Source organism: Lycium barbarum, chromosome 6 (assembly GCF_019175385.1).
Source record: "Lycium barbarum isolate Lr01 chromosome 6, ASM1917538v2, whole genome shotgun sequence".
Classification (NCBI taxonomy): domain Eukaryota; kingdom Viridiplantae; phylum Streptophyta; class Magnoliopsida; order Solanales; family Solanaceae; genus Lycium; species Lycium barbarum.
This window is the reverse complement of record NC_083342.1, coordinates 128,038,963-128,055,245: the sequence shown is the minus strand read 5'-3', so window position 1 is coordinate 128,055,245 and position 16,283 is coordinate 128,038,963. Positions and strand designations below refer to the sequence as shown.

The 16,283-nt window shown below is 39.4% G+C and overlaps 2 protein-coding genes and 1 pseudogene across 2 annotated transcripts; all 3 read left to right on the top strand.

The window, feature by feature from the left end:
* The first annotated feature begins 521 nt into the window (after window positions 1-521).
* On the top strand, window positions 522-1,864 carry LOC132644634 (vinorine synthase-like; annotated as a pseudogene).
* Window positions 1,865-8,961: 7,097 nt separating this feature from the next.
* Window positions 8,962-10,869, top strand: LOC132600186 (acetyl-CoA-benzylalcohol acetyltransferase-like). Its single transcript, XM_060313278.1, has one exon. The coding sequence runs from the start codon at window positions 9,167-9,169 to the stop codon at window positions 10,433-10,435; it is 1,269 nt and encodes a 422-aa protein (XP_060169261.1). The 5' UTR covers window positions 8,962-9,166; the 3' UTR covers window positions 10,436-10,869.
* A 788-nt stretch (window positions 10,870-11,657) lies between these two features.
* Window positions 11,658-13,439, top strand: LOC132600185 (acetyl-CoA-benzylalcohol acetyltransferase-like). The gene has a single exon (XM_060313277.1). It carries the CDS (start codon window positions 11,936-11,938, stop codon window positions 13,238-13,240), a length of 1,305 nt encoding a protein of 434 aa, XP_060169260.1. The 5' UTR covers window positions 11,658-11,935; the 3' UTR covers window positions 13,241-13,439.
* The last annotated feature ends 2,844 nt before the right edge of the window (window positions 13,440-16,283 follow it).

The following is a 16,283-nucleotide window of genomic DNA, read 5'->3' as shown; positions in this document are numbered from 1 at the left end:
CATGGGTTTTAGGCGAAGTGCAAAATTTAAAGACCACCAATTTGAGGGGCAAAAGTTAAAGACCCACCCCAAAAGACGGGCAATTCGTTTTCACTGAGCTAGGGTTCGAACCCAGAACCTCGGGGTATTAGGCGAAGGGCAAAAATTAAAAACTACCACCAATTTGAGGGGCAAAAATTAAAGACCACCCCAAAGGAAGGATAATCCGCGCAAACAAATGAGTTTTTTTTTACTTTTTCCTGGAAAACATTTTCACTTTTATTTGGAAATAAATGTTGTATTTGAAATTTGAAAAACACAAAAAAACTTGTTTTCACTTTTTTCACTTTCAATACATTCAAACAACCAAATATTTTTTGCAAAAACTATAACCAAACACAACTCCAACTCCAAAATACCAAATAAAATTAAATAAAATATTTGATTTTCATGGCCAAACGCCTACTAATTCTAATTAGAATTACGGATTGAATAATCATGAGAATTCAGGGCAATAAACTATTGCTTACCAAGTTGGCGAAATGCCGCCAGTAACGCGTGGACCGACCGTTGACAATGTATTATTGCTTCCGAAGTTCCAATAATGCACCTCAATTCTTTAGAAATATATGTCATGTTGAGAAGAATAGAGGGCAATAAACTAATGTCTGCGCTGGCATCTTCTACCCAATTGACCAATGCTTAAATTGAAAACGTGAGCTAAATGGAACGACAAAGAGTGCAATAAACTAATGTCTGCGCTGGCATCTTACCATTTTCCTTTGTGTGGATTTGAATATCTAGCTTGGCCATTAGGATTGGCTTGAGGACCAAATATTCCCAACAACAAAAGAGAAATTAGAAATATTTGGAAATGAAAAGAAAACACTCAAAGATGCGATATTGTTTGATCAGGTAGCTCCTCATATATTTGTACCAATATTGTTCCACTACTTGCCAAACAGTGAATGGAACGACAAAGAAAACACTCAAAGATGCTATAAACTCCAACAATCTTTGGCTTTACCGTCTAGCTGGAAGATTGAGTAATGATGACCTCTCAATTCACTGCAATGACGAAGGTGTTGAGTATGTTGAATCCAAAGTCAATGCGGATCTTGCTGAGTTTCTCCATGAAGGACTCAAGATTGAGCTTTTGAATGATTTTCTTCCAACAGATCTGCCATCAAGTTTGTTACTTAGAATCCAAGTGAACACATTCAATTGTGGAGGACCAGTCATTGGGATAAATATTTCACACATCATAGCTGATGGTTTCACGTTAGGGTCATTTTTCAAGGACTGGGCACACATTAGCCAAACAGGGACAACAGAGAGTTGTCTCCCAAGTTTCGGCCACTTGCCGTTGATCTTTCCCTCAAGAGCGCTATCAGGATCTCAAGTTTCACTTCCTTCCAACATAGGCCCTAAGATTGTCACAAAGAGGTTTGCGTTTGATGCTTTGGCAATATCAAAGCTCAAAGACACAATCAATTCAAGTGCCACATTCATCAGACCTACTTTAGTGGTCGTTCAGTCGTTCATATGGAAGGTTCTTTTGAACAATTCATCAGCCAAACATGGACATTCAAGGGGCTCTTCTTTATTATTTCCTATTAATTTGAGGGGAAAATCGAACCTGCCATCTTTAGAGCATGCTCTAGGGAATTTATTCGTGACTGTAGCTGCTACTCTTGAGGCAAACCAGTTAAGAAAGGAATTAAGTGACTTTGTTAACGTGGTAGGAAGTACAACAAGGGACACATGTGCATGTTAGGTGTGGAATTGGCCAAACAAGTCAATTCTTTTGTTCACATAGTCGTGATGTAAGCGCTTACCTCATAATAGTCGTGATGTAAGCGCTTACCTCATCATAGGAAATTCATTCCTATAAATAGGTAGCTTATGGTTCATTTGTAAGATATCATTAAGATCATTTGCTAAACACATCCAAGAGAGAAAAAATCTAAGAGAAATACTCTTAGTGAAAGGCCTAAGTAAGAGAAGGTCTTTGAGAGAATTTTCTGTGGTAAAATTCTTGAGTGTAATTGGGATTGGGGTTGTGAGGTTGAGTGTTGTAAACACTTGTAATATTTCTTCTTTAATAAGATCTGCAGCAGCAACGTGGACGTAGCTCTCACATTGAGGGTGAACCACTATAAATTGTGTGTGCTATTTATTCTTCGCTTACATCACGGCGTAAGTAGGTTCTGTCTAAGGAGGTTGGTATTTAAGTGGTCCAGCTGTGACCCTCCAATCTTTCCTGGGAACCTGCTTACAAAGGTCGGATTTGGGATTTAAATCCTAACAACTGGTATCAGAGCAACAAGTTGTGTTGTGATTTAGAAACGATGGGAGGCGAAGATGGTACGACGCACGGCATCGGTAAATTCGATGGTACAGACTTTGCGTTCTGGAGAATGCAAATTGAAGATTATTTATATGGCAGAAAGCTTCATGAACCTCTGAGTCCGAAACCAGAGGAGATGAAGCAAGCAGATTGGAATCTCCTCGACAGACAAGTTCTGGGAGTCATTCGGCTGACGCTGTCGAAGAACGTTGCTCACAACGTGGCAAAAGAGAAGACCACCGCAGATATGATGAAGGTATTGTCTGACATGTATGAGAAACCTTCGGCAAATAATAAGGTATTTCTCATGAAGAAACTATTTCATCTAAAGATGATGGAAAATGCTCATGTTGCTGCACACGTAAATGAATTCAATACCATTGTAAATCAATTGTCATCGGTAAAAATTAATTTCGATGATGAAGTGCAAGCTCTAATTTTGTTGGCATCCCTACCAAATAGCTGGGAGCCAATGAGAGCAGCAGTTAGTAATTCTGTCGGCAGTGACAAACTAAAGTTCAACGATGTTAGGGATCGTATCCTTGCTGAGGAGGTGCGCAGGACAGATTCTGGAGAGGCATCGACGAGTTCTGCTTTTAATGTTGAAAACAGAAGCAGAAATTTTGACAGAAACTAGAACCGAAATAGGGGCAGATCGAAGTCAAGGAATGGCAGGGGTCAATCCAGAACAGGACGAACACATGAGTGTTGGAACTGTGGAAAACCAGGTCACTTCAAGAAGAACTGCAGGGCGCCAAAGAAGGAGGACAATAAGGGGGCTGGAATCAACGCTGCTACGGAAGACATTGGCGATGCGTTGTTGCTATCGGTTGACAGCCCGATAGACTCTTGGGTGCTTGACTCAGGAGCGTCCTTTCATACCACCCCACATCATGATATAATGACAAACTACGTGGCTGGGAATCTCGGCAAAGTTTATTTAGCCGATGGAGAGCCGCTAGACGTTGTTGGCACGGGAGACATTAATTTGAAGATGTCAAATGGATCCTCGTGGAAGATTACAAAAGTTAGACATGTTCCAAAGCTGATGCGAAACCTGATCTCGGTAGGTCAGCTTGATGATGAGGGATATGATCTCAACTTTGGTAATGGGTCTTGGAAGGTGGCGAAAGGTGCTATGGTAGTTGGCCGAGGAAAGAAGATTGGCACTCTCTACATGACGACTACCTGTCGTGATACTGTTGCTGTGGTTGACAACACAAAGAAGACAGATTTGTGGCATTGTCGGCTAGGGCATATCAGCCAGAAGGGGATGAAGCTGTTGGTGACAAATGGCTTAATTCCGGAGTTGAAGACGGTGGACCTTCATACGTGTGAGAGCTGCATTCTCGAAAAACAAAAGCGAGTAAGCTTCTCAAATGCAGGCAGGGAGTTGAAGGTCGAGAAGTTGGAATTGGTGCACACAGACGTGTGGGGACCTACCATTGTCCCCTCCCTTGGAGGATCACACTACTACATGACCTTCATTGATGATTCAACCAGGAAGGTATGGGTTTACTTTATGAAAAATAAATCTGATGTGTTTAGTGTATTCAAAAGATGGAAAGCCATGGTCGAGAATGAAACAAACCTCAAGTTGAAGTGTTTGAGGTCCGACAACGGCGGAGCATACACCGATGGTGATTTCAAACGGTACTGTGTCGATAATGGGATCAAGATGATGAAGACTATTCCTGGAACGCCACAACAAAATGGAATAGCTGAAAGAATGAACCGAACGTTGAACGAGCGTGCTCGGAGTATGAGAATACACTCTGGACTGCCCAAGACATTCTGGGCAGATGCAGTCAATACCGCGGCCTTCTTAATTAACCGAGGACCGTCAGTTCCCTTGGATTTCAAAATTCCAGAAGAAGTCTAGAGTGGCAAGAAGGTAAATCTTTCATTTCTGAAAGTGTTCGGTTGCTTATCATATGTTCATAATGATGATACGGCTAGAAGCAAGCTTGATCCAAAATCAAAGAAGTGTTACTTTATTGGCTATGGTGACACCGAGCTTGGGTACCGATTTTGGGATGAACAAAATCGGAAGATTATCCGAAGCAGGAATGTTGTCTTTAACGAAGAGGTACTGTACAAAGACAAGCTGCAAAAGAATTCAGAATGTCAGGACAATGAATCGGAAATAGTCGATTTGAGGGACTTTCCGGCACCTGAGCCGCAGCCAGGTACAACCGAGGCAGAGGAACAAACAATCCGAGAAGGTGCTGATGAAAGTGCTGATTCTGAAACAAATGAACAGACGCCAATCACAGAGCTGCGTAGATCATCCAAGATCAGGAAGCCGCTTCACAGGTACTCTCCATCCCTCAACTACATTCTACTCACTGATAGAGGGGAGCCGGAATGTTATGAAGAAGCAATGCAAGTCGATGAATCGACTAAGTGGGAGCTGGCAATGAAGGATGAAATGGATTCACTATCGGCAAATCATACATGGGAATTATCCGAGTTGCCAAAGGATAAAAAAGCATTGCAAAACAAATGGGTTTATCGGATAAAGGAAGAACCCAATGGAAGCAAGCGTTATAAAGCAAGGCTGGTTGCAAAGGGATTTCAACAGAAAGAAGGCATTGACTATACGGAGATCTTCTCTCCCGTAGTCAAGATGGTGACTATCAGAACTGTTCTTGGGCTGGTAGCAAAGGAAAATCTACATCTGCAACAGATGGACGTGAAAACTGCATTTCTTCACGGTGATCTAGACGAGGAAATCTACATGCGACAGCCGGAGGGATTCAAAATCAAAGGAAAGGAGAATCTGGTGTGCAAACTTCAAAAGAGTCTGTACGGACTAAAACAGGCTCCAAGACAGTGGTATTTAAAGTTTGACAGCTTTATGAAGAAAGCTGATTTTTCAAGGTGCGAGGCAGATCACTGCTGTTACTTCAAAAAATTTGAAGACTCGTACATGATACTGCTACTCTATGTCGACGACATGCTAATCGTAGGAGCAAACCTACAGGAGATTGATCGGTTGAAAAAAGGGTTATCGGAAGAGTTTGCAATGAAGGATTTGGGAGCTGCAAAGCAAATCCTTGGGATGAGAATCGACCGAAGCAAGGAGGGCATCAAACTCTCACAAGAAGAATATGTGAGGAAAGTTATCAAAAGGTTTAACATGCATGATGCCAAGCCAGTCAGTACTCCCTTGGCTGGACACTTTCGGTTGTCAAAGGATCAGTCGCCGACAACCGAGGATGAGAAGAAGCAGATGGACAAGATACCTTATGCATCTGCAATCGGTAGTCTTATGTATGCAATGATATGTACAAGGCCAGACATTGCACATGCAGTGGGAGTTGTCAGCCGATTTATGAGCAATCCGGGAAAGCAACACTGGGAGGCTGTGAAGTGGATATTCAGATATCTGAAAGGCAGCTCGAGTTCAGCTCTGTATTTCCGAAAATCAAAAACAGGATTGCAAGGGTATGTTGATGCTGACAACGGTGGTGATATTGATAGCAGAAAGAGCACATCCGGGTATGTTTACACCTTCGGAGGTACTGCAATCTCTTGGGTTTCCAAGTTGCAAAAGATAGTAGCTCTCTCTAGTTGTGAGGCTGAGTACGTTGCTGTGACGGAGGCCACAAAGGAAATGATGTGGCTACAATCTTTTCTGCGGGAATTGGATCAGGACCACGAGGGAAGTGTGCTATATTGTGATAGCCAAAGCGCCATTCATTTGGCAAAGAACCCGGTTTACCATGCTCGAACGAAGAACATACAACTCCGGTACCATTTCATTAGATCAGCTTTGGAAGATGGAGCGCTGGTGCTTGAGAAGATCGCAGGGAGTCAGAATCCAGCAGACATGCTGACAAAGGCAGTGACGATAGACAAACTGAAGTTATGCTCAACTTCAGTTGGCTTGCACGAAGTATGAAAGTAGGAAAGAGCTGCTGTATCGATCAAAGTGTGAAGACAAATTAAAATTAGTCTTCAAGTGGGAGATTTGTTAGGTGTGGAATTGGCCAAACAAGTCAATTCTTTTGTTCACATAGTCGTGATGTAAGCGCTTACCTCATAATAGTCGTGATGTAAGCGCTTACCTCATCATAGGAAATTCATTCCTATAAATAGGTAGCTTATGGTTCATTTGTAAGATATCATTAAGATCATTTGCTATACACATCCCAAGAGAGAAAAAATCTAAGAGAAATACTCTTAGTGAAAGGCCTAAGTAAGAGAAGGTCTTTGAGAGAATTTTCTGTGGTAAAATTCTTGAGTGTAATTGGGATTGGGGTTGTGAGGTTGAGTGTTGTAAACACTTGTAATATTTCTTCTTTAATAAGATCTGCAGCAGCAACGTGGACGTAGCTCTCACATTGAGGGTGAACCACTATAAATCTGTGTGTGCTATTTATTCTTCGCTTACATCACGGCGTAAGTAGGTTCTGTCTAAGGAGGTTGGTATTTAAGTGGTCCAGCTGTGACTCTCCAATCTTTCCTGAGAACCTGCTTACAAAGGTCGGATTTGGGATTTAAATCCTAACAGTGCATGCATTGGTAAGGTAAACATCAATGATATTGCCTCTATGTTTGTTACCTGTGGCACAGAAGTTATGAAGAAACTTGGTCAAGGAGACCAGATAGACATTTATCCAAGCAACAGTTAGTGCAGATTTCCCTCGTACGAAGCAGACTTTGGTTGGGGAAAGCCATTCTGGGTGAGTAGTGTTAGCAAGCCTTTTGAAGTAATCATCCTAAATGACACAAAAGATGGTGGTGGAATAGAGGCATGGGTTAGTTTGAAGGAGAATGAGATGACTGAATTCAAGAGAGACCTGATATTTCGTCGTCCACTTGAAAAGTAGCATTTGATTCCTCGATGTGGATAAAATGGTTAATTTTGATCTTCTATATAGTGACATTTCTAGTGTAACTTTTGAGCCTAGTTGGTTGAAGTCTAATCCATATAATGATATAAAGATGACAACAGCCTAGCTAGTCGTTGATAAGATTTTGTTTTGCTTTTTTTTCCTGTTCATTTGTAGAGTGAGTTTTTTCAACGATTCAAAACAGAGTGATTCTGAATGGTGCTTGTTGGTTTTCTTGTAAAGTGTTTTATGTCTTTTCTACTAATTCAGTCAACGTCCTTATATCTGTATTACTCATTAGATAAGGTATAATCCATTAGCTATGTCACTATTTTTGCTATTAAGAAATTGTGAATAGTCTGCGAAATTAATTCTGACACCCTACTTATTTTTTGGTACTTACTCAAGAAGTAAAATCCACGGGAGCATACTATATCAAATTCTCACTTTCGATTTAATCTTAGAAGAGCCCATATATGGGTTGGTCATATTTCTAGTTAGGGGAGTATAATTTAATACCTTTTTATAAGAAAATTAAAAAGTAGTAGCCATTCCACGTTACTTAATTCTCGTCATCACTCATCAACTTCAGCATGTCAGTTCGGTAATATAAGGCATGCTCGAGTGGGGGTATTACAATAAAATGCAGAGAAAGTTAAATGAATTACTTTAACCAAGATCATATTCATAAAAAGCAAATCAAATACATCAATATAATTTTCTTCAATCGTGACAATCTTTAAAAAAGAAAAAAAAACTCAATTAACGATTAAGAGCTCGTTTGGAAAGGCTTATACCGTTATACGTTAGTCAAACCAACTTATAAATTATTTTTAACTTATTTGGGTGTTTGGCAAAAATAAAAAACAACTTAAATTAAGTTAAAAAGTGCTTAAAATAAGCCAAAACCAAGATGCTGCTCTACCCAACTTTTTTGTTTGGCTTAAAAGCTATTTTGGTTTGACCAACAACTTTACCCTTTTATTACTTATATTTTCTGTTAATTCCAATACTACCCTTACTTCTAAAAACCCTTTAAGCACTTTTATCCAAACACGTAACTGCTTATTTATAAAATAACTTTCAGCACTTAAAAAGTACTTTAAGCACTTATGCTTAAAAGCCACTTTTTTTCAGCTAATCCAAACGGGCTCTAATTACATCACTTATTAGCATCAAATGACTAGGTTGGTATTTTGCCAAGGTGTTGGTGTTTTGCCATGGTGACGTTCGAAAATCAAACTATTGCTGCGTAATTCAACGTTTTAGTTTTATTTATTTCGAGTCTAGAAATCCCGATGTTTTTAAACCCAAATTGTTAAAAAAGATAAGAAAGAAAAGAAAAAAACGAAGCCTGGAGGAACTGCATATGGAGGGGCTTGAAGCTCAATCATTGAACTAGGAGAAATACAATCTTTTATACGGTTTACAAATGTAAATTATGTACATGAATGTTTAATAATGTGCCTCAATCATTGAACTATGAGAATATAAATTTTTTATGCGGTTTACACATATCAGTTATGTATACAGTCCCTGGTTGAGGTGAAATAATATTGGTTACAAACTCAAATGAGCAAAGTATACTCATTGTTTATTAATCACGTGGATTCGGGGCAATAAACTAATGCTTACAAAGTTGGCGAAATGCCTAAACCCGTTCACACAAGATTTGACCGTTGAAGATTGTATTATTGGTACCATAATCACCTCAAATCTTTGTGAAATATATGCCATGTGCATCACAATGGATGATACAATAAACTAATGCCTGCCCAGTTCGACGAAATGCAGAAAGCATTTAGATCTAAACATGGGCTGAGGCCTATATAAGTGAACCAGTTAACTGAGGAATATTCACACACAACTTGAAATTAGAAATCAACAAAGAGAATGAAAAAATAACTCTAGTCCTGAAATTTTGCTCCTTTTCATTACCAGAATATTCAGTATTCTGTTTTTTCTTTCACTTTTGTTGGTGATCAAGATAATCCTAATGGCCAAGTTAGAGATTCAAATCCAGACAAGGAAAATGTTAAAGCCCTCAACACCAACCCCTAATCATCTTCGGAGACATAATCTTTCATTGTTTGATCAGATGGCTCCTCCTTTATATGTACCAATACTCTTCCACTACTTGCCAATCAGTGAAGGAATTACTGAAAAATGTGATAAGCTGCAAAAATCCTTAGCTGAGACTTTAACCAAATTTTATCCTTTAGCAGGTAGATTTAGAAAAGATGACCTCTCAATTCACTGCAATGATGAAGGTGCTGAGTATGTTGAAACAAAAGTCAACGCGGATCTTGCTGAATTTCTCAGCCAAGGACCCAAGAGTGAGCTTTTGAATGATCTTCTTCCAACAGATATGACATCAAGTCCACTACTTGGAGTCCAAGTGAACATATTTAACTGTGGAGGACTAGTCATGGGGATAAATATTTCACACATCCTAGCTGATGGTTTCACATTAGGAACATTTGTCAAGGAATGGACTCGTGTAAGCCAAACAGGGACGACAAAAGATTGTCTCCCAAGTTTCGGTCGTTTGCCATCGATCTTTCCCAGTAGAGTGCTATCCGGACCTTACATTTCACCACCTACCAACAGAGACCCTAAGATTGTCACGCATAGGTTTGTGTTTGATGCTTCTGCAATAGCAAAGCTCAAAGAAAGAATCAATTCAAGTGCCACATTCACGAGGCCTACTCGAGTGGTGGTTGTTATGTCGTTAATATGGAAGGTTCTTGCCGGCATTTCCTCAGCTAAACATGGGAAATCAAGGGACTCCTATTTCTTATTTCCCATTAATTTAAGGGGAAAATCAAATTTACCATCTTTGGAACATGCTCTAGGGAACTTCTGTGTGGTTGGAGTTGCTGCTCTTGAGGCAAACCAGTCAAGAAAGGAGTTAACTGACTTTGTTAACATGGTAGGAAGTACAGCAAGGGACACATCTGTAGAAATTGGTAAGGCAAGCATCGATGATATTGCCTCTATGTTTCTCACCTGCAAGACACCTCAGAAGGACGACATGGACATGTATTTCTGCACTAGTTGGTGCAAATTCCCTTGGTATGAAGCCGACTTTGGCTGGGGAAAGCCATTCTGGGTTAGCGATGTAAGCAAACCTGCAGAATTAATTACTCTGATTGATACAAAATCTGGTGATGGAATAGAAGCATGGATAGGTTTGAAGGAGAATGATATGGCTGAATTCGAGAGAAACCCTGACATTTTGGCATTTTGTTCACCTCAAAATTAGCAGCAGTTGATTCCTCGATTTGTACACTCTTGATGATCATGTCACCTTTCTTGCTTCGTTTTGCTTATTGGTTCTTGTCTTCTTCATATCAAAAGATCTAGTTCTATCTTCCCAAACCTGCATTTAAGTAAATATCTAGCCAACTCTGATATAAGATGACCCCTTAGTATTGTCTTCGGACTATCTTTATGTATCTTCTTGATGATTTAATCTATCTTGGTATGCTTACTTCTTGGTCTAGTTAAATTACTGAGCTACTCTGACACAAGATTCTCATTGTGAAATGATGATCAATGAAAGAGGAGAGAAAGTCGGTTCTTTCAATTTTTAGGGGAGATTGATAGATTGCTCCTATCTGTTGTTTCTTGTACTTCGATTATTGTATTATGAGCCCATTTGGATTGGCTTATAAGTTGCTTATAAGCTGTTTTCAACTTTTTTGAGTGTTTGGCTGGCCAGCTTAAAGTCATTTTGTGCTTAAAATAAGCTCAAAAAAATAATTGTGCCCATTTGACTTAACTTATCTAAAGCAGCTTATAAGCCCAAAAAAAATAAGTTAGACTACCCCAACTTATTTTTTTTAAACAGGCTCTATTTTGTGTTAGTTACGACTCCTTTTTTTTTTCAGACAACTTTATTATGCTTTGTATAGTATTTTGTCATGGCTTTTTATACTGTTTTGAATTGCTTGTCGTTGTGCCGTTTATCGGAAACAACATCTCTACCTCCCAAGTTAGGGTTAAAGTTTGCGTACACCTACCCTCCCCATACCCACTTTGTGGGATTTTAGTGGGTATGTTGTATTTGTTATTAGAAAACTTGCTCAAAACAAGACAAGAATGGAATAACAACATCTCGCAGAATATATTAAGAAGATGCTTATAATTTATAAACTCAAATGAGCAAAGTGAACACGTTTATTGATCATCAGAATTCAGGGCAACAAACTAATGCTTACAAAGTTGGCGAAATGCCAAGACGTGTCGACAGACTGCCTTTAAAAAAAACACTTTGTTTTATTACATAGGAGGTAGGGGAAGGAAAAATGGGGGAGGGATTACTAGGTGGGGAATTGAACCCTCACCAACAAGGTGAAAGTTCGTAGCCGACCAACCGAGCTGCTAAAAATCCCCCTTTAAATGAAAATTCATGAACAGACGGCCTGACTGTTGAAGACTATATTGTTGGTCCCAAATAATGCATCTCAATTCTTTATGAAATATTTGTCATGTTCACAATGCAGGGCAATAAACTAATGCCGGCCTGCACAATTTGTCATAATGCAGAAAGCCTTTAAATAAATCTAAACATGGACTGAGGCCTATATAAGAGAACCTGTTAACTGAGGAATATTTACAACTTGAAATCAGAATTCAACAATAGATAAAGGAACTCTAGTCCAGAAATTTTGCTCCTTTTCATTACCAGATCTCTCTATTAAGAAATACTGTATTCAGAGTTCTGTTTTTATCTCTATTGTTGGTGTCCAAGCTAATCCTGATGGCCAAGTTAGAGATTCAAATCCAGACAAGGAAAATGTTAAAGCCCTCAACTCCTACCCCGAATCATCTTCAGAGCCTCAAGCTTTCATTGTTTGATCAGACGGCTCCTCCTTTATATGTACCGATACTATTCCACTATTTGTCAAGCAGTGAAGGAATTATTGAAATATGTGATAAGCTCCAAAAAACTTTGGCCGACACTTTAACCAAGTTTTATCCTCTAGCAGGAAGATTTAGAAAAGATGACCTCTCAATTTACTGCAATGACAAAGGTGTTGAGTACGTTGAAACTAAAGTGAACGTGGATCTTGCTGAATTTCTCAATGAAGGACCCAAGATTGAGTCTTTGAACAATCTTCTTCCGTGGTGTGTTCCTCCAGACTCAGATCAGCCATGGAGTCCATTACTTGGAGTCCAAGTGAACATATTCAACTGTGGAGGACTAGTCATAGGAATACAAATTTCACATGTCCTAACAGATGCTTTCACGTTAGCGACATTTGTCAATGAATGGGCACATATTAGCCAAACAGGGACAACAAAAGCTAATTACCTCCCAAGTTTTAGTCATTTGCCATCACTCTTTCCCACAAGAGTGCCATCAGGACCTCAGTTTTCACCAACTTCCGATGGAGGCGCTAAGATTGTCACGAGGAGGTTTGTGTTTGATGCTCTGACAATAGAAAAGCTCAAAAGCAATTCAAATGCCACATTGAGGAAACCTACTCGAGCGGTGGTCATCATGTCGCTAATATGGAAGGTTCTTGTGGGTATTTCCTTAGCCAAACATGGACATTCAAGGGAATCTTCTTTATGTTTTACAGTTGGTTTGAGGGGCAAATCAAATATACCATCTTCAAAACATGTTTTAGGGAATTTCGGGATGTTTGGAATTGCTAATCTCGAGGCAAACCAGCCAAGAGAGGAGTTGAATGACTTTATAAACTTGGTAGGAAATACAATATGGGACACATCTATCGGCATTGGTAAGGCAAGCGTTGATGAAATTTCCCCTATGTATGTTGACACTTACACAAAAGTTGTAGACATGCTTCTTAAAAGAGACGAGATGGACATTTATTTGTCCACTAGTTGGTGCAGATTCCCTTGGTATGAAGCTGACTTTGGTTGGGGAAAACCATTTTGGGTGAGCAGTGTTAGCCATGCTGTTGAAGTAATTTGTCTGATTGACACAAAAGATGGTGACGGAATAGAAGCATGGGTTAGTTTGACGGAGAATGATATGGCTGAATTCGAGAGAGACCCTCATATTTTGACATTTTGTCCTCCTCTCGGGAAGTAAAATTTGATCCCTTGATTTGGACAAACTGTAGCAACATTATCTATCTTCTTGATTTCTACAGATTTCAAGTTCTTCACAACAAATTGTCATGCTTGTCCTCTCAGTTTGAGATAATAAATTCGTATGCAAATAGCATTGAGTGAATCAGCTTAGATCCATCTCAGGCCATAGTCCAATTTTTTGGACGCATGACTGGTGATTCTTTTCCGGCAATTGTGTCATTTTTATGTGAAGGATCCAAGATTCAGCTTCTGAATCAATCCTTTAGCCTAGGATGTTCAACTACCATTTTGTCAAATACAGAAACTCCCAAAAGTCTTACAAAAATAAGGACAAGAAAAACATACACACACACACAAAGGTGTTACGTCCCGTATTTTTATACATTGGGACAACCCGGATTAACTATGATAATTTGAGGCCAAGACTATTCCGGGAATTGAAGTCGGGACTTTTGACCATTCGATTTTATTTTGAGACATAAGTTGAATATGAAATTGATGGCATTGAACACTTAGGAAAAATTGGGACCACAATTCATAAAATTGAAATTAAAAATCTTGCCCAAAAATGGCCTTGTAGCCGTGTGGTCCACAAAAAGGTCCCACACATTGTGTGGCCAATTTTAATTGGCCCAACACATGTGTGGGCCATAAACTAGTAGAGATATTTTGTGGACTTAAAAAAAGATGACTTCAAGTCATCTTTCTATCATTTTACACTAAGACAAAAATAACAAAAGTTGAAGAGCTCCAACAAGGAGGCTCACGGCTAGAGCCATGGAAAATCAAGTCCCATTTTTGCCTTTCTAAAAATTATTTCTTTGGTATAAACCCACTATTTGGAGGTCCCTAAGTGGCGTGGAAGTATCGTTTGGGTCATCCAACCATCCTTTGTGTCAAATAGCAAACCCTAGCCATTTGTGGAATTGAAGAAGGAAAGGTAAGTTTTGCTCTTGTTTATGTGTTATGGACGTTTAATTCATGTTATGGTATGTTAATATGGATGAAAATCATGAAATATAGTATGTTGGAAGTGGGGTGTGTGATGGCTGTGTTAGCCGTGTGTATGGGTGTGGTTATGTAAATGGGTGTTGTGACAAAATTGATGAATTAAATTCCTTGTAGCATGTTTGATTGTCGTAGAGCGAAGAAATAAATTAGAACCATCTATATGTATATATGTGGGTGTGGCCGTGCATGATCCCAAATGTTTGGCAAAAATCGCATTAATATCGCTTAGTGTTTTAGTTGTCGTCGTTATGAATTCTAGTTGGAATTGAGCATTTAATGACTCAAGAATGATGTTGAGATTTTGTGGGCTGATTTGGGTCCTATTATGCGTTTGACGTAAGTCGTATATTTGTGAAAATGACATCGATATAATGTGGATTGTGATACAAAACATGACTTGAAAATGAGGAAAGAAAATAGGGGGCTGCTCTCGGCTAAGGGGACTGTTTTCGGCCACTTGGAGAAAAATTATTGGCTTGTTGGAAAAACTATGTGAATGGTTTAGAAGTCCTCTAATATTGTGGGAAAGGATTCGGGTTAATAATCGAATGTACGAACGATATCGTGGCTTGAAAGTAAGTCGTTGAATCGAATGTTTGGAAGGTTGTTGAAAGATGTAAAAGAGAGCTATTAATGTTGTTTTGCCTTTCGAATTGATTATCAATGTTACTAGGTTGGTTATTGTGGTTGTTGTTGTTGATTTTGAGCGAGATAAATTCTCGGGATGGCCTATTTACAGGGGAAGTGCTGCCGAATTTTCTGTAGAATTTAATGATTAGTTGGAAAGAATGGCTTAAGTGCCTTTAGCTAATGTTTGGTATTCGTTGGCGTATTTGTAGACCTTGGGGAGCCCGAGGCGTAGATTGGATATTTACTTTAGATTGGCCATCTTGAAGTGCGTACGAGGTATGTAAGGCAACTTCCTTTCTTTTTGGCATGTCTTAGTTTTTCATAGGCTAAATTAGAGCCTTAAGGAAATTCCAAATCCGACATCCGAGCATGTTATGATCCGTATATGTTCTTTGGCATTCTTATGCATGATTTGATGAAATATGAATCTTTATGTATTCGAAATAATTGTTCTCCGAACTTTGCACCCAAAGGGTTTCACTTTAAAGAATTCGTAAATTTGGAATGTCATATCTTTCGTATAAATGCTCGGATTGCTCCAATATTTTTATATGAGTTTGCATTATGTATAATGAGTATGTTTTCCATAAGCGGGCCCGACTTGGGTAAATTCCCGTCTGTGGGTCCCGCGACTTCCCTTTATGTAATTCGGGAACTTTTGAAAGATTAGTATAACCATTATTTCGATTTTCAAATATGACCATTTTGCTTATGTTTGAATTTATGAAAATGATTTTATGCATATGACTACTCACGATTCTATTCGTGCATTCTGTTATTCCTTTCGCCGAGTCCCGGGCCGGTTCTGTTATCGTGCGCACTTTGTTATACTTCGGAGTTATGCTGTGTTTATGGTTCACCGAGCTACTCGCAAAAGAGGGTCGGGTTCCACTTATATTTGGTGCCATGCTGTGTATGGCGTTATGCGGTGATGTGATACGTGACGGGGTTACGGAGATTTGAAACTTTCTGGTGTTATGCTGTGTTATGGTGCCATCGACGGGCGGGCGACCATATTCTGTACCCTATGCATGACTTACATGTTTGAAACTAAACATTTTGATATGATTGGATTTGCACTTATGTTCGGCACTTCTGTTTCGTTTATGTCTCAGGTTTGTTTTCTGTATATTCTGCTTTGCATACTCAGTACATATTTCGTACTGACCCCCCTTTCTTCGAGGGGCTGCGTTTCATGCCCGCAGGTACAGACGCACAGTTTGGTGATTCACCAGTTTAGGACATCCCCTTCTGCTGTTTGGAGTGCTCTTCTCATTTCAGAGCATATATGTTGGTATATATATTTGTTCGTCGTGTATGTATATATATTTGTTCAGGGGTACGGCGAGGCCCTGTCCCGCCATATGATTTGGTTTGTCTGTTTAGAGGTCTGTAGACGT